The 23,744-nt window shown below is 39.3% G+C and overlaps 1 protein-coding gene across 1 annotated transcript in view; it reads left to right on the top strand.

The window, feature by feature from the left end:
* LOC120419391 (LIM/homeobox protein Lhx9-like) overlaps positions 1–23,258 on the top strand; it is a 41,201-nt gene extending 17,943 nt beyond the window's left edge. The window contains exons 4-7 of the mRNA XM_039582063.2: positions 6,296–6,496; positions 6,626–6,897; positions 22,115–22,353; positions 22,472–23,258. Coding sequence (XP_039437997.1) covers positions 6,296–6,496; positions 6,626–6,897; positions 22,115–22,353; positions 22,472–22,750 — 991 coding nt within the window. The 3' untranslated portion in view covers positions 22,751–23,258. The remainder of the gene's footprint in view (positions 1–6,295; positions 6,497–6,625; positions 6,898–22,114; positions 22,354–22,471) is intronic.
* The last annotated feature ends 486 nt before the right edge of the window (positions 23,259–23,744 follow it).

Raw genomic sequence — 23,744 nt, forward strand, 5'->3', positions numbered from 1 at the left:
AGTGTAGTCCGTATCTATCTATACCTACAACTTTGCCCAAGACACAAAATCGATCAAAAAATTCCTTCAAAAGATACAGATTTTTGAATTTTCATACATCATTTTTGTATGGACAGCTGCCAAATTTGTATGGAAAATTATTTGGACAAACTAATGATCAAAAATGGCTTCTTTGGGCAACCGAAGGCACCAAAAAAGTTTCAGTCGGATTAAAAAATACAACAAAAAATCGAATGACCGAAATCTGAGAGAACTGCTCAAATGTTTGGACTTTTCTTTGAATTATTATTTTAAAATAGAGATACAATAGTCAGTTGTTAATATACTTTTTTCTTCCTCATTTATATCAAAACAAATTTTGCTTTTTGATTTCTACAAATTATATAATCATTTCGATTTTCGTTATTAAATACTTTATGTTATTTTTCTAATAACCTTAATTTTATTGAACAATTTTTTTCATTGATTTCAAGGAACCTTTAGCAATAAAAGATTTTTATTTTAGTTTTCATCACTGCGCATCGCATATCAAACTTCACGCGAGATCGCACGCCTGGTTGTGCGAAATTGTTTCCGTTACTCCAACACGCAAGATATCCCCCTCGACATGCAGCATCAGCATTTTCAACCCGAGAACAAGTTTCGCTGCGCATTCGCCGTCGGCAAAGTTTGCCGCTGAAAATTGTTGCCATTTTGAAAATTTCGTGTACGTGCACCAATGCTGCAGCCGATGCTTCCTCTCTTGTCGTCCTCTCTGGCATTTAACGTCGGTCAGCCGGATTCTGCAAACAAAAAAACGGCACGAGGAAGCCATTTCTTCTGACCAAACACAATCGATTGAACAGCAACAACAAGAATGGTCTTGAAGATGTTGCTGCGCAGAACATCGCATCCTCAAGAGTGTACCGGGCAAAAAGCGAGTTCGACGATCGTCTTCTGCTGTATAAATTTGGAAAACAATAAAATAAAATTGTTTGAAAATTCATGGAAAGCATACAAAGTACCTTCGGTAGCGGTTCTCGGATGAATCCTGCTGATGCTGCTGCTGCATGGAAGCCGGTTTTGTGGAACCAGTTCTTCGACGACGATCAGTCCTTTTTTGCTGCCCGAGAAGGTCGTTAGGAAACTGGACCATTCCGCACCTTCCTCCCGAACCTCAGCCTTTTCTTCTTCCTTTCAGGTTAAAACCCAGCGGAAATCTCTCTCTACCGCGCGGGTGTCCCATTCAATCGGTGTATCATCGTTTCGATTCAAAGCCGAATTCAATTCAATGCAAAATGTGACCAACAACAAGACCATAATACAACCCCGGGGCCTCAGACTTTCCTCGAATTGTCAACCGGGGCTGCCATCGGGGACGTGGCCATATCTCCTTTTTGGGGGGACACAACACAGCACAACCCAACACAAAAGCGTTTATATTTGCGTTCAAACGGGAGGAGAGTTGAAAGGAGGGGATTACCTGGATGGTGGAGGTCGGGAAAAGATTCATCTCTGTTGGGGCTGTTGAAAACAAAACGTTTTCATCGCGCACTCGTGCTAGTAACGACCCTCTGTTCGGCACGTCGTCTGCTTCCGTTTCGTCTCCCCGGACCATGGGTGGGGTGTCCGGAGAGGGTATTGTTGGGTGCAGTGTTGCCTTTTGATTTTTTGAAGAAAATTAATAAACACTAGAGATTGGAAAAATATTTATTTATTAGGGTATTTTAACCATTAGTGGACACCCTAGTAGAGTCGACGAGCATTTTTCACAATTATTCAATATTTTAAGCACCAGTTATGGACCCCCTTTCCCTATAGTGGACCCGGGTCCATAATCCGATTGTGGACCCAGGTCCACTATCTGTTGTTTTTATATCAAATTTAACCGATATTTGATGTTCTGATGCATGGTGTGGGTCTAATAAAAGATATAAAGATTAAAAGTGGGCACTTGCTAACTTTTCACTGCAAACAAATACATTTTGTTAACAACAAAAAAAAAACATAACAGACTTTTTAACTCATATACTGCCCGTGTTCACATAAATGTCCCATATGCAAAAACAGCAAGCTGACAAAAATGCATTTGAAGTTTGTCCCCCACATACGTTACGTGTAAAGTTTTCACGAAAAAACTGGATTTCCTCCTGATTTCTAGAACAAAGTACTGGATGTTATAGGCTTTTCTGAAAAATCTCGCGATTCTGAACAAAACTGCATCAATAACTCAAAAACAATGAAAATGCATATGGGACATTTATGCGATCAGGGGCAGTATATTTCCTAAAAATATCAAATAAAACGTGTCAAAACCCACTGTAAACATAAAAACGATAAAAAAAGTAATGTTGATGCAAATTTTCCATATTAATTACATAAATAGTTGACAAAAAAAAACAATGGATTTGTTTACAGTTGTTGATAAAACCACGCATGTTTATTAAAAAAAAAGTTAAGTTTTGATCAATTATAAATTCTTATAGTTTCAGCAACTTTGGTACTTTTAAAATGGAAATGCTGTTTTGTTGTGAAAATGCTAGTGGCCATTGCTGATTTCAGATGTCGAACAAAAAACACTTATTTTGGCTGAAAGGACACGTAAATGACAGTCAACATTGTTTTAAATGATGCTGAACATGCCAAATAAAAGATTTGTAGACAAAAACGCGCTTTTAATTGTGATTTTATTGAATTTTTCATCAAAAAACCTTCAGAGGGTCCACTAATGGATAACGTACCCTATTTCAATGAAACACATATTTTTATTGAGCAAGAAATTCGGACCAAAATCAGATAAGTATAAGATGTCGGCATTTTGTTGTAATTGTACTTTTTGCACGTCGTTTTATGTCTAACTTGAGTAAAAAACGTCATTTTGTGCAGCTTTTAATTACTCACCTTCACAGATCCTCAAACCCCAATTTCAATCCTGAGATATTCAACAAAACCCGTGAAACTCTTAATATAAAAAAGTCAAAGTAGTTATGTCACAGACATAACCGGAATGGCGTAGACTACGTAAAGTTTTGATATGTGGACAAAGAGTTTTCCATATCTTAATTTTGAAGAATTAGCTAGATACTTGCAATACATTAGCGGATTAAGGTTGAGAATGGGAGATGGACCCCCCAACAAGACAGAACTTACACACTCTTAGGCCAGTAAACTCAATCGGACCGTGTACGTACCGGTTGTTGAAACGGAATTCGTATACGATTCGAATTGAATTCCGATTTAGTTGACTTTTACTAGAAAGAGATGGCAAATCTAATGCGAACAAAACCGCAGCTGCCATAGAGTTATCTACGTGCGCATGTATTGCGTGCACGTACATGAAAGGCTTGAGGTGGAACGAGGGGCGGGGAGTGAGGGCAACTCCGAAGAGTTGGGCAATCCTCACCCCTTCCTCAGAAGATCCAAACGGTCCGGCCATCGAGAGGCAACTGGCTGGCGAGAAGGCGATGCGCGCTTCTGTTGTAGCTCTGGTCCCTCTCTCTCCTGCTGCTCTGGTCCTCTTCTGCTGCTGCTGCTGTTCTGGTCTCTCTGCTCTGCTGCTGCTGGTCTGGCCGGTCCGACGTCTGAGACGTGAATGTTGGTCTGAAAACTGGCGCACTTTCTTATATATGTTTTCGGCCCGCTACTTCCCCTCCTTTTTCGCGACCGACACTCGGTCGCGTTGCTCGGGTGATTTTCCCCTCAAAATAGGTACTTGACATTCCCGTCTGTGTTTGGGAAGCGCTCATTTTGCTTGCAAAATCTCTGCATTTTGAAAACATTTTAAAACATTGAATTGTTTCAATAGTTAAACTATTTTGCCAACAATGAAAATTTGATAGCAAATTGCTGAATAATTTTCGAATCGAATGGAACATAAATCGTGTCGATTCGATTAGAGGGAAGGAAGATATAAGCGTTTGACGGATGACGCAGTATTCCAGGGCCTTCGGCCCGGGTTTTTTGGAATGGCACCCCAGTACCTTCGAGTAAGACGTAGTCTACGTCAATATAGTGCCATACAGATAAAATTGCAAAAAAATAATTTCTTGTAGTAATGTTACAGAGATTATTTTGATAATTGGCTCGTTTATTTACAAATAAGTCTCAAACAATACATTTCTGAACTTGCACGAAATTTTCTATAAAATGAGACCAAGGGAGAATAATGTATAGCCCTATGAATTGTTGTTTTGAGAATTTGACAACATTTTGGCTGTATTTAGTTTTGCAACTGAACAATACACAACATTTCCGTTTTATTAAATTTTGTTAATATTTATCGAGGTACTATCTTTAAATCTGTGGTGTCCAAGCGCTGCAGAATTTTCATATACAAAAATATTAAATTCAAGATTTGGGATTACTGTACATTATTTTAAATAATCTAAAACTCCAACCATCTGATCTCATTCTTGAGATTCTTAAAGTTTAATTGATCCAAGTAACAACTTTGTAAATTAATTTAAAGAACTAGGAATCACTACTCATTCCTACTGTATTGATTGTTATACAAAGAAGTTTCCCGGAAAATGTAAAGCTTCCAATCATCATTTATGGAAATTGCAATTTGGAATCAAAAAGTACTTTTTGTGTTTTTTTTAATGTGCACTTCGCTGTGCATTCGTCTTGTTTAAATTTTCAAGAAAAAAGTTTTTTAATATTTTTTTCTTCAAATATTGTTCGGTCCATTCCGTTCATCTATAGTTCAAAAATAGAATAGGTGAGGAATTTTTCTGTACAACTTTTTAATATGGGATTGAGAATATATCACACGAGCTTCACTTTTTTACCTTAAAAGAACGGTTAAACAATTTCCAAGATATCATCGATTGAAAATATAAGGCCGAATTCCCACTAGCACAAACTATTTTTTCGTAATTTTAATTCTTGGCAAGGCAACCTCAATTGATCAGAAAATTCCTTCTCAAGATACAGATTTTAGAATATTCGCATAGCACTTTTCTATGAAAAGCTACGAACCCCAACCAATGCTTGAAAATGAACTATTTGGACCTAAGAAATCAATGAACAAAATTTCATCCAAATCAAAAAATACAATTAAATGTCGGTTTGCGAAAACGTAGTGAATTGATCCATAAAAAAAGTAAAAAAATAAAAATTAAAGTTTTCTTTTATAGGTTTATTCCTCAATCTTTAATTTTAAGCTAAGAAGCAAATTAAATTAATCTGGCAGCCTCAGCTCCAGCATTCAAAAAACCTCAACCAGCCAAAGATGTATGTTCCATCTTTATTTCTCTGCCCCAACAACCCAAACTTCTCCACCTTCATCCCCGGCAACACCCACCACGCCCGGTCACCGGTCTCCCATTGCCGTTGCATTACGGTTCTACCCTCTGCCGCAGCTCTTCGGAAGGTCCCGAAGGTTGTTTATGATACGGTACAGGACTACCAGCGATCGGCTGGTGGAGCCACCCCTGCCCCAACTCCCTCCCACCATGAAGCTTTTGGGACGTGAGCTTTTCGACGTTTTGCCTTCTTTCTCTTCTTCTTCAACGAGGAGTTGCGAGATTGTTCGCAGTTGAGCGAATCTGTTTTCCATGCATGATTTCATTGTTTGCAAAAAAGCTGCCCCCTTCCTCGGACATCCCTTCTTCGCAGGACAGAGGGGTTTGGTTTGTTGGTTGTAACGAAACAATAATGGGGGCCACCGATTTCCCGGGAAAAAGCAGGACCAGGCGGGTGATGAAGAGCGATGAATTGTTTCGATACATATATCCATACCGGCATGAATATACATCAGCTGACGAACGTCGACGGAGGTTTCTGACTGCTGACGTTGCTCCCTAGGATCGAGATCCGTTTGACGGTGGGATTGTGTTTGGTTGGGGTGGTTCACGATTATTTATAGAGGACAACATTAGCCATTTTAAAAAAATTAATAATTGAGTTCAAAATTTTTAAGCGAAATTGAAAAAAGTCAAAGAAATTTGGTTTTTGATAAATTATGACTCAGAATTTAATGTAACCGTTTTTCAATTTAAAAAAAAGAGATGCCGAAAGCATGAACCACCCTAAGTCCACCAGGGTTCGCCGATTGGATCTAACGGAACTGGAGGGCGGAGGACATTGGCACTGGGGTCTGGGGAATGATTCAAGTCAATCTTCTTGTTCGGCATGAAAGGGATTTGTTCGATTCCAGGAATTTCGATGTGCTATTAATTGTCTCGTGAGAGCTTACATCTTAACTCTGTCGGAGGAAAGGGGAGACATTGGGCATAAATATAACTCCTTTTCAATAAAAAGCAACGACCTCCCCCGAACCGCATCTAATGAACCTTTTGTCCTCTACGGCCAGGAACTTCTCGTCGCGGCGATGTGCCCGCTGCGGGTCCGGCATCAACGCGTCCGAGCTGGTGATGCGCGCCAAGGATTTGATCTTCCACGTCAATTGCTTCTCGTGCGCCATCTGCGGCCAACTGCTCCGAGGCGGAGACACCGCCGGAATCCGCGAGGGTCGACTCTTCTGCGGGGAACACTACGACACCGATGTGCTCAGGTAACGGCCAAATCTCCACTCCCCATAAAAACCGCCCAAATCTCCCCTCGAATCCCGCTTTGAGAAGATAAGCTAACACAACAAACGAAACGCTGTACTTACCACTTTCCTAATCACGTCACCAACCAGTGAACCAGAAACAATTTCATCACAGTTTTACCCCGGCGGAGGAGGAGGGACGCCAGGACGAGGAGGAGCCGAGTCCGGGGACGGTCCGGCGGAGCTTCAGCCCCTGCAGCCACATCAGCAGCAGCAGCAGCAGCACTCCCAGAAAGGACGTCCCCGGAAGCGGAAACCCATCGCACAGCTGCTAGATGCCGGCCAGCAGCAGGGGTCACTGCAGAACCAGCCACCCCCGCAGCAGCATGATGGGCTGGACCCGGGGACGCCGCTGCGATTAGGTGAGTCTTACTACTTTTGACTTAAATCTAGTGCGTCCATCCCGGGAATTACCGGGACAAAATTCCAGAGATTTTTCCAAAAAAAAATCTCTGGAATTTCCGAATCCCGGGATTTTTCATAATTTGTCCCGGGAATTCCCGAAACTGAAAAAAAACAAATTTTGGTCTGGAAATTCAGATTTGGTTGCTTAACGAGATGAACAGTAGAATACTCACATAAGAGTTTTAAAGCATTAAAATTTGAATTCAACGTATAAAAGTAAAAAATAGGCATGATCGGGAAAATTGTAAAAAAAATAGTTTACAGATCCGCAAAATGCCTAGCGCTTTGAATATTTTCTAATAAAATTTCATTTATTTTTAGAAGGCTGGGTATTATATTTTCGTATATTTATTATTTTCAATTTCAAAAACTTAATTAAATAATTTTTCATCAAACACATGCATCTTAGCCAAATCAGGAAAAATGTAACGAATTGAGACAGCTGCCAAATTTTTGGTAAATTTTTTTTTTTAATTGACCAAGGTTAGTGCGTCCATCCCGGGAATTACCGGGACAAAATTCCAGAGATTTTTCCAAAAAAAAATCTCTGGAATTTCCGAATCCCGGGATTTTTTATATTTCATCCCGGGAATTCCCGAAACTGAAAAAAAAACAAATTTTGGTCTGGAAATTCAGATTTGGTTGCTTAACGAGATGAACAGTAGAATACTCACATAAGAATTTTAAAGCATTAAAATTTGAATTCAACGTATAAAAGTAAAAAATAGGCATGATCGGGAAAATTGTAAAAAAAAATAGTTTACAGATCCGCAAAATGCCTAGCGCTTTGAATATTTTCTAATAAAATTTCATTTATTTTTAGAAGGCTGGGTATTATATTTTCGTATATTTATTATTTTCAATTTCAAAAACTTAATTAAATAATTTTTCATCAAACACATGCATCTTAGCCAAATCAGGAAAAATGTAACGAATTGAGACAGCTGCCAAATTTTTGGTAAATTTTTTTTTTAATTGACCAAGGTTAGTGCGTCCATCCCGGGAATTACCGGGACAAAATTCCAGAGATTTTTCCAAAAAAAAATCTCTGGAATTTCCGAATCCCGGGATTTTTCATAATTTGTCCCGGGAATTCCCGAAACTGAAAAAAAACAAATTTTGGTCTGGAAATTCAGATTTGGTTGCTTAACGAGATGAACAGTAGAATACTCACATAAGAATTTTAAAGCATTAAAATTTGAATTCAACGTATAAAAGTAAAAAATAGGCATGATCGGGAAAATTGTAAAAAAAAATAGTTTACAGATCCGCAAAATGCCTAGCGCTTTGAATATTTTCTAATAAAATTTCATTTATTTTTAGAAGGCTGGGTATTATATTTTCGTATATTTATTATTTTCAATTTCAAAAACTTAATTAAATAATTTTTCATCAAACACATGCATCTTAGCCAAATCAGGAAAAATGTAACGAATTGAGACAGCTGCCAAATTTTTGGTATATTTTTTTTTTAATTGACCAAGGTTAAAACAGGAACACATAAAACATAAAACATGAAATTCAAAACTTATCTATAATTTTACATTAACTGGGTATTTGTTGTCATGTTTATTTTGAGACATTTCACAGTCATGTCATACAATAATATATAAAAGAAATATATTTAAAAAAAAAAACTTCAAAATCAAATTATTCGCTCTACAGCATTGCCTCAGCGTTCTCGATTGCGAGATTCCTACTCGAAGCTAGGTGTCCGAAGGCTTGATTGTTGAGGCAATTGCAAACCTCTTTTTACACCTTAGCTTCCATCCACCCCGGGATTCGAACTGACGACCTTTGGATTGTTAGTTCAACTGCCTACCAGCGACTCCACCGAGGCAGGACCCAGGGAGACGACTCCTACACCTGGACTGAGCTTACGACCTAACCTTAGTCCGGGGCCAACATTTACTTCCCGTCCGACGGAAGGCGTGATCAGACAAATCTCGTCTCTTAAAATGCCACCGGGACCGTCTGGGATCGAACCCAGGCCGACTGGGTGAGAGGCAATCACGCTTACCCCTACACCACGGTTCCCCCCCATAATTTGAATAAAATTGGATTAAAATTGTGGTTCATTCAAAATCCAAGCACTACAAAGAAAAGAAAATATTTTTTTTTATTTTTAAGCTATCTTTAAATTGAGTTAATTCTATGATTTTGACTTGAAAGACATAACAAATATAACGAAAACATAGATTTTATGACAGTTTCAAGAATTTCCCGGGATTCCAAAAATATTTTTACAGTGTCCCTGGAAATAAAAAAACCCCCGGGAAAATTTGACGCCCAACTTAAATCATTTAAGTCCTGATCCCGAGAACGAGCAAATCTAAACCTTGTTTTATGACGACGACGTATTTCAAATTTAAGCATTGTCAAAAGTTCGATTCATAAGAGAAATTAAATGCTCTACTGCGTTGAACAAGGATCTAAACGCTACGACTTGAACATGAAATATGAACACGATGAAAAAATAGAAAATTTATTTTTCATCAATTTTAACCTTGTTTATCACTGGTTTAAAATATAACTGATCCATCTTGAAATAGACACGTATTCTTTAAAAACAGAATAGTTTAGAAAAAACTCGTCACTTTGATGGTTTAAATGCTGTATGTTATTAAGGGGTTCCAAAAATGTAGAAAATTTCCAAATTTCATATTTCAGCAAAATCCTGCTGTTTATTCGACCGTATCAAATAATTTTTAGGTTAGGTTTGGCTTTGGGTCTGTTTGGGGAATCAAAACATTTGTATTAAGAGAACATACAAGCAGTGTTGGTATAATCGCGCTCTCGCGAGAAAATTTTCTCTCTCTCGAGTTCTCGCTGCGAGTCTCGAGCTGCCGAGAGAAACTCACCGATTGCCCGTGCTCTCCTCCGCTCGCGAAAGGGCTTTCTCGCGAGCCAGAATCGCCCGTTCGCGAGAAGTTGAACGTGTTAGAAACGAACAAAAAACAACACAGCGATTGAAGTTACACCTCTATACCATCGCCTGGTTCGTATTCATAAGCCTGATAAACAAATTGCTAGCTTGGGACGAACGGCTACCACGAGGCGCTCGCGAGCGCTCGCGGCGAGAGCGAGAACGCGAACGAAAATGCGAGCGCGAGCGAGAAGAGAAAAGTACTACAAGTTCTCTCCCTCGTTCGCGAGCGATAAATGCTTTCCTTCTTCTCGCTCGAATTCCAACAATGCATACAAGTGTTTTGATTCCCCAAACAGACCGAAAGCCAAACCTAACCCAAACCTAACCTAAAAATTTCAGCAAAATTGTTAATTGCACTAAAAAGATGATTTCCAATCACTCCTGAAAGTTTCATGAAGATATTTCATGGTTCAAGTGAGTAACAGACGATTTAAGTTTGAAATTTTGCCATGCGCAAAGCGAACTGTCAAACTTTGTGAGCGTTTTTCTCTAAACACAGAGTTGATTTACGGGTGCCACGATATCTCGAGATGGGATGGACCGAATTAGCTGAAATTTGGGATGAAGACATGTCCCGTGTGCATGAGGAAGCCCGATTTTCAAATTTTACTTTAAAAAAAAATACAAAAATCAAAAACTGACAATTTTTAAGATGAAAAACTTAAAAATATTAAAAAAAATCGGCTTTCGTCATGCACACGGAACCGTTTTAGCGCCAAAATGTTGAGTCGATTTGGTCGAAGCAGTATTGAGATATCGTTGCACCTGTTTTTTGAAACTGCTTACTTCATATAGCTATATCTCGGCAAAGGTACAACCAAATGTCTTCAAATTTGTTTTGTTAAAAGTTGAAAATGTATATTTTAATGCCCTGAAAACAGATTTACAAAAAATGTAAGTGTGTGCTCATACCAACCTCTGACATTTTTGCCGATTTACATGTATGTAACCCCTTTAAAGTAATAAATATAATAGTTTTGATAAATAAATAAATCCATAATTTGACGTTTCATTGGATAGGTACAGTCCAGACTCGATACACCGAAATCCTTGGATAAATTCAACAAGTACTGAAAAACTCAAGTTTTGCAACAACTTTTGCGATTCCAAAACAAACGTTTGTTAATCCACTTGAATATAATTTGCCATCATGAAAATTAAAAAAAAGCCAAAACAGATTTGAAAAGTACTTTTCGGTACAAGTGCAGAAAAAACTGATCTTTTCAGCACATAAATAAGTGCCATAAAGAACTTTTCAGCACAAGTTAATAACAAAATAAAATCGGCAAATCAATCTAGTTGATATAAGTCCGGTTAGATCCATCCAACTCCCGCGTGAGCCGTTAAAGTACCTTTTCTGTCGCCGACGATCACTTCCGTGTGGGACGGTCCCGTATACCTCTGGGGACCCGTAACGGGTGGAATTCGTGTTTTTCTAATTGTTCCTAAACGGCACGGCCAGGCGGCCCAACAGAGCCGGTGTAGTACCACTTTATTTGCCAAATGTGGACATCGCCGTCAAGGGTTCATTCCCAGGAGGAGAGTTCCCTCGCAGGAGTCTCTGTGTGTGCTGGTGGTCACGACGACACGAACCATAAATCTGAATGCCTTGACGCGAAAATGCTACCGCCAGAGAGCCACGCAAAGTAAGTTGCTCCTCCGCGAGGGAGGACGTGCTGGCCACCGACCGTGGCCAAAACGAAAGTGCGGCCGCGTCGTTTTTTTGACGACGTGATTGAAATACCAAACGGCGAAAATTGTAATAAATCTTGCACTGATTGCATCCCCCGAGAATTGTTTCGCCCCGGTGCGGTCCTGTTTTAAGACCCTTGGCGCGATTTTTACCCCCGGGGACGATCGTCGGAGGCGGCGGCGGCGGCGATGTGGTCCAGGTCGATGGCAGTGTGATGTGTACAACTTTCTCGCGCGATTTTTCAGCTACTAAATGGGGTGAGATTGCGTTTGCAAAACGTGTAAAATCACGTAACAGATTGAAATTGTATAACGGCAAACAAGTACCTTGAATAACGGCAAACAAGTACCTACGTGACATCTAGATGGCGATGATAAGTCATATCGCTGTGATGTGACAGGCTGGTGAACATAAAAGGATCAAATTTCAAAATACTACGTGAATTTTCAATTTCTTTGGTGTGGGAAAATTGTTTCATGAAAAATGCTGTGGAAATGCTTTTTGTACTCTCAATGCAATGTTTAAAAATGAACCTGTGTTATTTAAAAAATCAAATTATGTTTAGTTCATTTTCACTTTTAGAGTCTCGTACATGAGTTGTTCGAAATTTTATTTTTATTTTTCTAATTTCGTGTCATTTTAAGTAAATTTTCATAAGCATGATTACTTTCAGCTTTCTCAAAAATTCAATATTTTTTCTTGACAAAAACTGAAATAACTCAGCTCAGAGTGGGTAAAACTTCAAGTCCGTTGGATCGGCAGAAAATTTCCTAAAAGATGCATGTATTCTTACAGATGAGAAATTTTTGTTTTCAATACCGAAGGAAATTAATGAGAAAAGCCAAATCGATACATTACGTCAGTTGTGTGCTATCTTGTGACAACGACCATTTAGTACTTTTCTAGAAAATCGACTTTTAAAGTTTGTTGGTAAATAATTTCAAAACTATGAATGATAGAGCCAAACTTTTACATTCCAGTTTGACAGCTCGCCCAGAGCAGACGTGTGTCCTTTGATTGGAGCTTAGCGCGTTTTTGACGGTGTTTTTTTTAACTTTCGCCGACGGCCATGGCGGCGGCCGCGACGGCGGAGAGTGAGTGGACGGAGCACAGGACTGAGGATGGAAGGCCGTTCTACTGGAACGCGGCCTTGAAGAAAAGTGTGTGGGAGAAGCCGGACGGGTTCCAACCCAAAACGCAGGCGGCGACGAGCATGGAGGTGGAAGACTCCGAAGGAGGAGGAGAGGACGGTAGCGAATTTCGTCCCGTTATCAAGGTTCGGCGCAGGAAGGCTATGGAGGAGATCACCGTCGCCGATGGCAAGGACGTGAAAAAACTGCTCAGCAACAACAAGTTCAGCCCGCTAGCGGAGGAGAACAACAACAACAACAATGCGAACCCAGCCGCAGAAAAACCCACCCCCGTGGTACCAGAATCCGGCAAGTCGGCCGGGGAAAAGAAGCAGCCGCCGCTGGTGGTGAAAAATACAAGCTTCGCCCGCCTTGCGAAGGTGATGTCGACATGTAATGTCCAGCCGGAACACAAACTGACGCGGTACGGCACCAAAATTACGTGCTTCAAGAGGGACGACTTCGACTCGGTGCAAGCCCACCTGAAGAAGAACAAGGTGGAGTTCTACACCTACGGAAGGCGCGGTGATAGACCGCACCGGGTAGTGATGAGAGGTCTTCCGAACCTGGAACCGGAATACATCAAGGAGCTGCTCAAGTCGGAACATCAGTTGGACGCCTTGGAAGTTCACGCCATCAAGCGGAAGCAGCAGCTTCCCGCCATCGATGAGACACCTTTCGTTGTACTCTTCCCCAAGGGGCACACCAGTCTCAAGGAGTTGAGTAGCAAGGTAAAGAAAGTGGGATCAGTCGTCGTCCGGTGGGTGGCCTACCGGAACAAAGAACCGCACGTGACCCAGTGCAAGAACTGCTTGCAGTTCGGTCACGGAACCAGTAACTGCCATCTCAAGCCCAGGTGCAGCAGCTGTGGGGGTGCCCACAGCACAGAAAAGTGCAAAGCTGAAGAAACGGAAGCCAAGAAGTGTGTCAACTGCTCTGGATCTCACGAGGGTCTGGACCGCAGCTGTCCCAAACGTGCGCAGTTCATCCAGTCGAGGCAGCAGGCGTCCAAGCCGAAGCCGCCAGCATGGAAGAAGGACAAACAGTCTCCGGCTGTAGCCGCGTTCACCGCGGCGGATTTTCCTCCGCTACCTGGAGCGGTGCCGTCCGTCGGGACGGAAGAAAAGCATCCTCGTCCCGCAGGAAGAAGTCGAGAAAATACTGGCGCCGGCGCCGGTGCAACCCCGAAGGAACAACCAGGCGAACGGAAGCTGTACAGCGAGTCCGAGCTGTGGGCCATTTATCGTGAATATAGAGTTCGCTTGAGGCAGTGCAAGACACCCGAGGAACAGATTGATGTGATCGCACACTTGTTGACACATGGCGCGGGAAAATGATCATCTTCTTTTTATTATTTTTTGTATTATCGTTCCTCGGTCCTAACCTGGTCGCAGCACCTAAAAGGACCTAATAAAAATAAGTTATGAGAAAAAAAAAAAAAAAAAAGAGCCAAACTTTTAGAAGCAATCGGTTTGTATACTATCGCTTAACAAACGCTCCAAGTTTCAACTAATTTGGTTACACCAGTTAAAAGATACAGTAAATAATGTAAACAAAAATCTGAAAAGCACGTGTCACAAGTGTGTTTCGAAAGTAAAATTGTACTACGTGTCACAAGTGTGCACAGAATTCCCATACAAACTAAAATAGGCTTAAATCAGTAGTTTAACCGACTTAATCAGTATATTTTCAAAAAAAAAAGGTTGCATTACTTTAAGAAAGTATGTGTGTACATAAATTTGTGAAAAACAAGAGAAATTTTCCACATTTTCCAACAACATGTATGACGTGTCACAAGTGTGCACAATCATTTTGATGATAAATTGGTCTATGTCACAAGTGTGTATTGCGATATCCGGGAAACTGAAGCGAGTTTCCAAAATCGGGTTAAAGCATCTTTTAGTGTTTGTTAAGTATAGCAAAACGTCATCTTTAACTCATTTTCGACCAAAATGGTCTATGTCACAAGAAAGCACACAGCTGACGATTAGCTTGTTTATTGGACCATAGACCATCATCTTAAGCTAAAAGGCATTTGAAATTTTAAGATTTTCTCTTTTTTCTGAGCAGATTTTGTGAATTTATAAAACAAATACTGACTTGTTTCATAAAAAAACGCCAAGGGAACATGTTAAACAAAATTTTCACACATGAAAGATTTGTTTCTAGCATGATGATTAGGGCTAGTGATTTTTCGCGATTTCGCGGAAGCCGCGTAATCCGTGAAATTTGCCCTTGACCGTGAAATTTCGTAAATACCGTGAAATGCCACAAAATTCTTTTCAATTCATTAACCAACTGTCCCTAAGTGTATTTGAACATCGAGTTTTTTTTTTATCCAAGCAATCCACAAGAATTTTAACGGGCATTTTGAAACTCATCTTCGAAAATATTTTTTATTACAATGTTTTACGAAAAGTTCCAGCGAAACAAGCTTTCGTGTTAACATGCCTTGGATAATACAATTTGACGTTCAAAGCATGTTTTTTTTAACATTTAACAAAAAATGTGAACGGAAAATTTTCATAACTGCAAAGAATGAAACTGCAGAGCAGTTTTGTTATTATTTTTTGAATATCTGTAAAAAGGAAATTATGTACAAAAATTAAGTTGTTTATGTTTTTAAAAATTGTTTTAAGCACTTTGCAACATTTTCTAATTTTCTGTACTTATCAATAACAAATCGTCGCTTTTGTGGTATTTTATGACACGTCCTATCTTTTTACAACAGATGCGTCACAATATAGCACACAAGCGATGAAATGGTAAACAAACCGTTTTAAGGGTGCACAGCAACGAAAGAAGTTGTTGTCTTCTTTTTCCAAAATTGTCAAAATTACGGACCCAATCCTGCAACAACGGGATTGTAAAATTAGTCAAATTTTGTTGTAAATCTTCATGGAAATAGTAGCTTAGGGGATAAATCGATAGTACCCGTAGTTTTGAAAATACGTAAAATGATTTTTTTACTAAATACTCAAATTTCACTGTTCGTGAAAACCATTTGCAAACAAAATGTAATATCTCGTATTCTACTAATTCTACTTTTGGTGGATTTATCGAATAGTTGTGTTGTTAGCTGTCTGCCTGTGTGGATCAATCGGACCGCGCACTGGACTCACAATCCAGAGGTCGCCAGTTCGAATCCCGAGGCGGACGCAAAAAATTCTAAGTGTAAATATAGGGTTTTCGGTGCCCTCTCCCCGTGCCATACCTCCACACTTAGGAAACCCGGGAGACGGAGTCTTGTCGCAAAAGAACGATACACGCCTATAGATCCGTTGACGAATCCGCAAGGTTTAAGAGGGTCACATTATAAGGTGTTACGTCGATTCCGTTTTGCGATTATTTTTTATTTATATTGAAGGATGGACTTCGTTTTAAAGATATTTAAGCATATATAATTAAAAAATATCTGTAAAATTGGGATGGTTGAATCGTAAATTCCTATGGTAAAAAATTTGCAAAATTCCACGAAATTAAGCTCACAACTTTTTTACTGTCTTAAATACTTTGTGTCAGGGGATAATATTTGTATCTTCAACAACTACTAACTTTTAAAGTAACTTTCCTGTACACAACTACTCTTAAATAACACAATTTTGCGTTAATTTTAGGCAGATTTTTTAATACCGTGAAATTGCCGTGAAATTCCAATGCTTTGGAATTGGCATGCCGCGTCAGTCATCCAATTTGAACGGAACCTCAACATTTTCCTTTGATAAGACCTCAGTATACTGAGGTCTTATCAAAGGAAAATGTTGAAGTTTTGAACTGAGTTCTCCGTTCGTTTCAAAAAGGCCTACTGAACGAACGTTTCTTAGAGACGAGAGTTCGTTCTCAGAGCTGTTATTTTTCGTGTTGCTGTGTGAACTTGAACGAACGGAGAACCCGTTCAAAAGCATGACTGTGCCGCGTAATTTTTTTTCGCCGTAAGAAAACACTAGCCCTAATGATGATCTATCATTTAAGTTACTAAGCCCATTGATTCCCTCGACTTCGTGTTTTTTTTTTTTTTTTGGGACACGCTAATTTTTATAGATAAGATTACTAAGTTTTACTTAAGATTGTCAAATAATTAGTGTGGTGTATTTTAATGGTTTTCCAATCAGTATAAATTAAAATTAGTTTTATAAAACATATTTTCTTCAACAAACTGATTAATTTGATTGGCTTTCGTCGTTTCCAAAAGTTATTATAAAAACCGAATTTACCCCAATTTCCAAGTGCAAATCTCTTTTGTTTCGATACCAAACAGTTTCAAGTGGGAATCTCGAACACACGCGCACCATCTCTCTCGTGCAACCCTCATGCTTTTCGAGCACAACATAAACACACTCCAAAAATCGTCCCCAAACATAATCGAGATAGCCAGCACTCTTGATGCTGGGCCTTTGTTCTCTACTGTTTTGATCATTGAGGGATGAAAAAAAAAACAAAACAAAAGGAGAGAAGAAAGCCAACAAAAGGTGGCTACATAATAAACATGGGATCGAGGTAGACAATCCTTTGTAAAAATAGGAAGAAACGCTTCGGTAATGTAAGCATTACTGTCTTATGTTGTACATAATTATTCCGTTCATATATTTAAAAAAACAAGGAAGAAATTTGAAGAATCTTTTTTCAGGTAATTTGCAAATCAATTTAAAATAAATGTATGGTTATAAGCCACTTATGAAATTATTACATCATACTACGTGGGTTTTCACAGCATCCCAGCATTTCCACGGTTTACTGCAAAAAAGGTGTCTTGTTGTTATGACGCAATGGGTTGTGACAAAAGCATCAACATGAAGCATAAGTGAACCTTATCAAATGGACCTTATCGGCAAAAGTCACGTAAGGTTGTGTTTTTCCTGTTTTGCTGATTTTATTTTATTTTTGTGGAGGATGACTTTTTTATTATTGAAGGTTATAACACTACATTTCAAATCAATAAATTTTTAAGTTATCGAAAAATCAAGCATTCTTAAGTTAATGAAGCACTTTGAGCATATAATAAAATTACAGTAATGCCATCATTATTCAATAGCCTTGCCAGAAATGCCCCTTAGCTACAATAAAATTTTGTAAAAATTAGCAATCACCCAATCAAAACGTCCAATCAGCGAGGGCCCAAGCAAAAAACCCTTGAGCATTTCTCCAGATAGTCATCATATTTTGCATGCACGCACACCTTATATCGCTCAATTTGCGTTCAACAAATTAGGTTGTCTGGGATTCACTGCTGCACAAAAGTGAACACACACTTCTCCCCGTCCCAGAAGGCAAATAACTGATGCATTTTAATTTACCGCCTTTTCCGCACCCTGAACTCCAACGCCACACCTTGGAGCAGAAGATCCCTCGCAGCCGTAATTTAATTCACCTCCGCCTGATTCAGTGCACTAATTTCATTTGCACAAACCCGCTATCATGGCAAATTAAATTAATTGTAACCTCCGGGAAAGTAAGGCCATCTTTTGAATCTACCATTGATCGAGTTGTTACGGCGCGACTATAAATCGTTCACACCGATCAAGAAATCGATCCAATCACACAATTGAGGGGGAGCATCAGTGATGAACCGTCGACCACCCTCGGGGAATCATTAGCATTTCACTGAGTGATCCAATGGAAAATTATTGTAGAGCTTGGTCGTGAGTGAGAGATAAATGAGAGACCCATTCGAGGAATCTCTGCTAGCTCCTAGAAAAGTCATCATAAATGTAAAAGAAATCAGTTTTCTTGCAAAAATATAAGAAAACGTGAGAGTTTGATAAAAACAAGAAAAATTAAATACAATTTTTTTACCGACTTAAAAATTTAAAAAATCAATTAAAGATGAAAATATGGTTGAATGAAATATCTCCAAAATTATTTATTAAAAAATCGGCTATGCTCTAAGTATTTGAAGCAATGAACGTTTCAGCACTTTTCAGAGTGTCGAAATAGTAGAGTGCCTTTGTATTTTTCATTCAGTGCTAGTCGTTCTTTGGATAGGACATTTGGATGGGATGACTGAACTTTTTTGCACCGTTTTTTGTTATTTTATTTTTTGAGTGAATAAATCTGAATTACACACGGTGTATTTTTCAGAGAACATTAAGACAAAAAATTCAGCAAGTCTGATATTTGCACCATGAAAGAAGGGCTCTTTCCCGACATTTTGCGGGGTCCGGCGAAATATTTCGTCGGGGGTCTAGAGCATCTTTTTTTAAAGTTTTTTTTCGATTTTATAAGATTTTTCTTCAGAAAAGCCGCTGAAAATCGATGGGTTCAAGTTCATATCCATCAAATTTTTGAAAAATATGCCTTAAAGACTCCAAATTACATTATTCAACAATATTTGATCTCCAAAAATTGTTTCTGATACTAAATTTACCAGATTTCTAGCATTCTTTGGAATAACCCCAAAATCCAAGCTGGAAACGTCAATGACCGAATAATAATCTTTTCTTTATAAAATTTGTCATGAAATTACAGAAATTAATTGAATTGAAAATTTCTGGATATAAATCCCATTCAAACGATGAACACTGCCACTGATACTTTTTTATGGAAATTGTTCAGAAAATTGTTCTCTACAATGTGATTGATTCGAAAATGGTTTAAAATAATATAGTGTAGCATGGCGGAGGATTGAAAAAATAATGATGGGAACCTTTTGGGTAATAAATAGCTTTTAAACGAAATACTCTAAGTTTAGCAGTGTTTTATGCTTGATTTTGTATCCGGGCAATCTGTTGCTGTAATTTCATTACAAATTGTACGAAGAAAAGATTTTTATATGGTCGTTTTGAGGTTTCCAGATTGGATTTGGGGGTTATTTCAAAGAAAACAAGAAATCTGGTAAAGTTGGGTTGGAAACTTTTTATTTGATGTCAAAAATGTAATCCGCATTCATACGAAATTTGATAGATATGAACATGAACCCATCGATTTCCATCGACTTTTCTGAAGAAAAATCCTATAAAATCGAAAAAAAAAACTTAAAAAAAAGTTGCTGTAGATCTCTTCAACTTCTTTAACTTTGTTGAGTCAGTCAACCGGTTGCTTACATACGGCCCTCAAATAAATACGCCTGGAAGGTGTTAAATTTGAAGTGTAAAAATACCTCCTAACCTAAACTAGGGTTGAAAAAGTATTAACACAAAAACCATATTTTCAACGATATTGGTCCAATTTTGTATATAAGGGTAATTCTCCACCAACTCACACAGCAGTTGCCCCGACCCCTCTTCGATTTGCGTGAAACTTTGTCCTAAGGGGTAACTTTTGTCCCTGATCACGAATCCGAGGTCCGTTTTTTGATATCTTGTGACGGAGGGGCGGTACGACCCCTTCCATTTTTTAACATGCGAAAAAAGAGGTGTTTTTCAATAATTTGCAGCCTGAAACGGTGATGAGATAGAAATTTGGTGTCAAAGGGACTTTTATGTAAAATTAGACGCCCGATTTGATGGCGTACTCAGAATTCCAAAAAAAACGTATTTTTCATCGAAAAAAACACTAAAAAAGTTTTAAAAATTCTCCCATTTTCCGTTACTCGACTGTAAATCATTTAGAACAAAATTTTTCATTTTAAAATTTCGTGTTTTTTCTAACTTTGCAGGGTTATTTTTTAGAGTGTAACAATGTTCTACAAAGTTGTAGAGCAGACAATTACAAAAATTTTGATATATAGACATAAGGGGTTTGCTTATAAACATCACGAGTTATCGCGATTTTACGAAAAAAAAAGTTTTGAAAAAGTTGGTCGTCATCGATCATGGCCGTTCATCACCACCCGCGACAGACACGGACGACGAAACAAAGAGAAACGCAAAAAGTAACTTTTTCAAAACTTTTTTTTCGTAAAATCGCGATAACTCGTGATGTTTATAAGCAAACCCCTTATGTCTTTATATCAATTTTTTTGTAATTGTCTGCTCTACAACTTTGTAGAACAATGTTACACTCTAAAAAATAACCCTGCAAAGTTAGAAAAAAAACACGAAATTTTAAAATGAAAATTTTGTTCCAAATGAAAAAACGACCCTTCTGGGTCAATGTAGATTCGAAAAGTACATTAAATTTCCCATAAACTGACATGTTCCAAAAAATGTTACAGTCGAGTAACGGAAAATGGGAGAATTTTTAAAACTTTTTTAGTGTTTTTTTCGATGAAAAATACGTTTTTTTGGAATTCTGAGTACGCCATCAAATCGGGCGTCTAATTTTACATAAAAGTCCCTTTGACACCAAATTTCTATCTCATCACCGTTTCAGGCTGCAAATTATTGAAAAACACCTCTTTTTTCGCATGTTCAAAATTGGAAGGGGTCGTACCGCCCCTCCGTCACAAGATATCAAAAAACGGACCTCGGATTCGTGATCAGGGACAAAAGTTACCCCTTAGGACAAAGTTTCACGCAAATCGAAGAGGGGTCAGGGCAACTTTTCCCGATTTCGTGTGAGTTGGTAGAGAATTACCCATAAACGATGAAATTTCACATTTAAAATTTTAGGCCAGATTTTTTATATTTTCTTTTGAAAAGGACCAACAGTTGCCTATAAATATTCAGTGAAAAAGAATTTCAAAATAAATTCAAATAACGTTGACATGATCTTGATTATGAGAGCTAAACATCAACGTGTGAATTATTCTTGCTGCAAATGAGAACATAAAATTAAAACAATAGATTGTTTAACGAGATTGTGTTGGTACCTTGGTTGGTACGGTAACCTGTCAGAACCTCTTGAACATCTTCATTAAACACAGAATAGTTAACGTATGGTCATTAGATGGAACAGTCATCTTCGTAAAATTTCACTAAAAATTATAAATTCCACTTAAACTGACACCATCGCAAGCAGTAACAGTTTGCAACATTTGTTAATTACGCACCATATCTGCGAGATTACTTCAACAAATGAAAACAGTGAGTTGCTTAACTGTTGTTGGATGCTAATTTCCACCAGACAAAGACTCCGACCAATGCAAATCATACGCATTTACTTTTGCACCTTAATGAGTCCAACGTAGTGGCATAAAGGAAAACAAACGTTTCGCCAATTCATAATTTATTGGAAACAATAGATATGTTTAAACATGCATTGCACAAGCGGTTTTCCTAGAAGCATTTAAATACAACAATTAAAACAAATAATAACGCCCCATAACCGGTTCTTAAAAGGGCCGTTTCGAGCCTGCGCTCGGGTTTGATCGTAAATTTATGTAGCCCCCAACCCGGGGCTGTTAAAATCTTTCGCAATTATTTGCTTTATGCATGCTTGAAAATATGCTCGACATAATGTGGAAAAGTGTAGCGCAAATAAATGGTTTGCTTTGCACCTACTCCACCTGAACCTGAAGGGAGCATCCGTTTTGTTCCTCCACTTGAACCACTTCTTTTCGTAACAAACCTTTCCTCCCTCTCCTTTTACCCTTTTTTTTGCAGACCTGCTGCACAAAGAGCTGTCCGTCAGCAGCCTCGATCTGTCCTCGTACGACGGCAGCCAGTCGCCCGGTTCCGGCGGGACGCTCACCCCGAACTGCCGGACCAAGCGGATGCGGACCTCGTTCAAGCACCACCAGCTGCGGACGATGAAGTCGTACTTTGCCATCAACCAGAACCCGGACGCCAAGGACCTCAAGCAGCTGGCCCAGAAGACGGGCCTCTCGAAGCGGGTGCTGCAGGTGAGGTTGCTAACAATATTGCCAATTTAAATTTACTAATTTTGAAAATTACAAGTATTCTTTTCTGTAATCATTCAATATCAAAAGTCCAAAACTAAAAACGATTTCTACTCCCCAGGTTTGGTTCCAGAACGCCCGCGCCAAGTGGCGACGGAACGTGATGCGTCAGGAGGGCAGCCTGATGAACCCGGGCGGCCAACCACTGGGCAGCCTGCCATCGATCACGACCGTAAGCCTTCACCACCACCATCATCATTTTACCAGTGCCATGTCCGGCGGGGGTGGCGTTGGCGTCGTAGGTAACAATCCGAGCAATACGAGCAGCAGCGACGGCGATCTGTCCTCGAACCAGGCCCTGGAGGAAATGCACAACATGACCTTTGCCGAGCTGTACTGACACAATCTGATGATCAAGAATATGATTCTGTCAAATGTGATCAAACTGTCCCAGAACCAGCAGCACCCGAGAGGTCCCGAAGGATCGTTGCCACCAGCTAATCCGGGAGGTCAGGGAGATCCGACTGCTGACCACCAAATGACCCCACCGACGACCGCCACGACGGAATCGTCCCCCAGCTGGAGCAATATTTACAGTGAAGCTAATCAGTAGATCAGTAGAAGATGCACATAAATTTTGTAGAAAAAATAGACTAAGACTAAGAGAGTAGAATCGCAAGCGCTACAAAGTATAGGCTAGGGGCGTGCAATAGAATTACCTACCGGGTGATTAGAGCTGACACTAATTGCTGGCAGTTTTATCTAGTAAGTTGATGAGGTTGACGTGTGAGTAGATACGAGCGGATAATGACAAAAGTCACGCAATTGCGGTCTCTCGATACAAAGTATGGCACAAAAGAGTTTCTAAAGCTAGTAATTGAATACGTTGAGGGCTGATGATGGTCACTTAAGATATTATTGTTTTAGATAAAGTACTGGAAACTAGAAAAAAAATCAACAAATTTCAATTCTTTGCTACCTTGCAACAAAAAATAAAGAAAGAAAAATATGAAACATTATCAAATTAATAAATAAATCATAAACTTCAGATTTAACGGTACACAATAACCCAGGAAGTTGTCCTCAATCAAACCATCCACATTAACGACCCCCGGGTCTTTTGTGGTCTCTATTGCAAGTTTCTGCTCGAACGTAGGAGTCCGAAGGCTTGAATGGGGAGAGCACCCAAACCTCTTTCTACTCCAAGGAACCTTCCACCCCAGTGTTTGAACTGACGACCATTGGATTGCGAGTCCAACCGCCGCCAGCGATTCCACCGGAGTAGGCTTGGTTTGGTGTGTTGTTTGTACTTATGGCATGGAGACGACTCCTACACCTTAACGGCCTAACAACCAAGGCCGGGACCGACATTTTACTTCCTCATCCGATGGAAG

Source organism: Culex pipiens, chromosome 2, assembly GCF_016801865.2.
Source record: "Culex pipiens pallens isolate TS chromosome 2, TS_CPP_V2, whole genome shotgun sequence".
Taxonomy (NCBI): domain Eukaryota; kingdom Metazoa; phylum Arthropoda; class Insecta; order Diptera; family Culicidae; genus Culex; species Culex pipiens.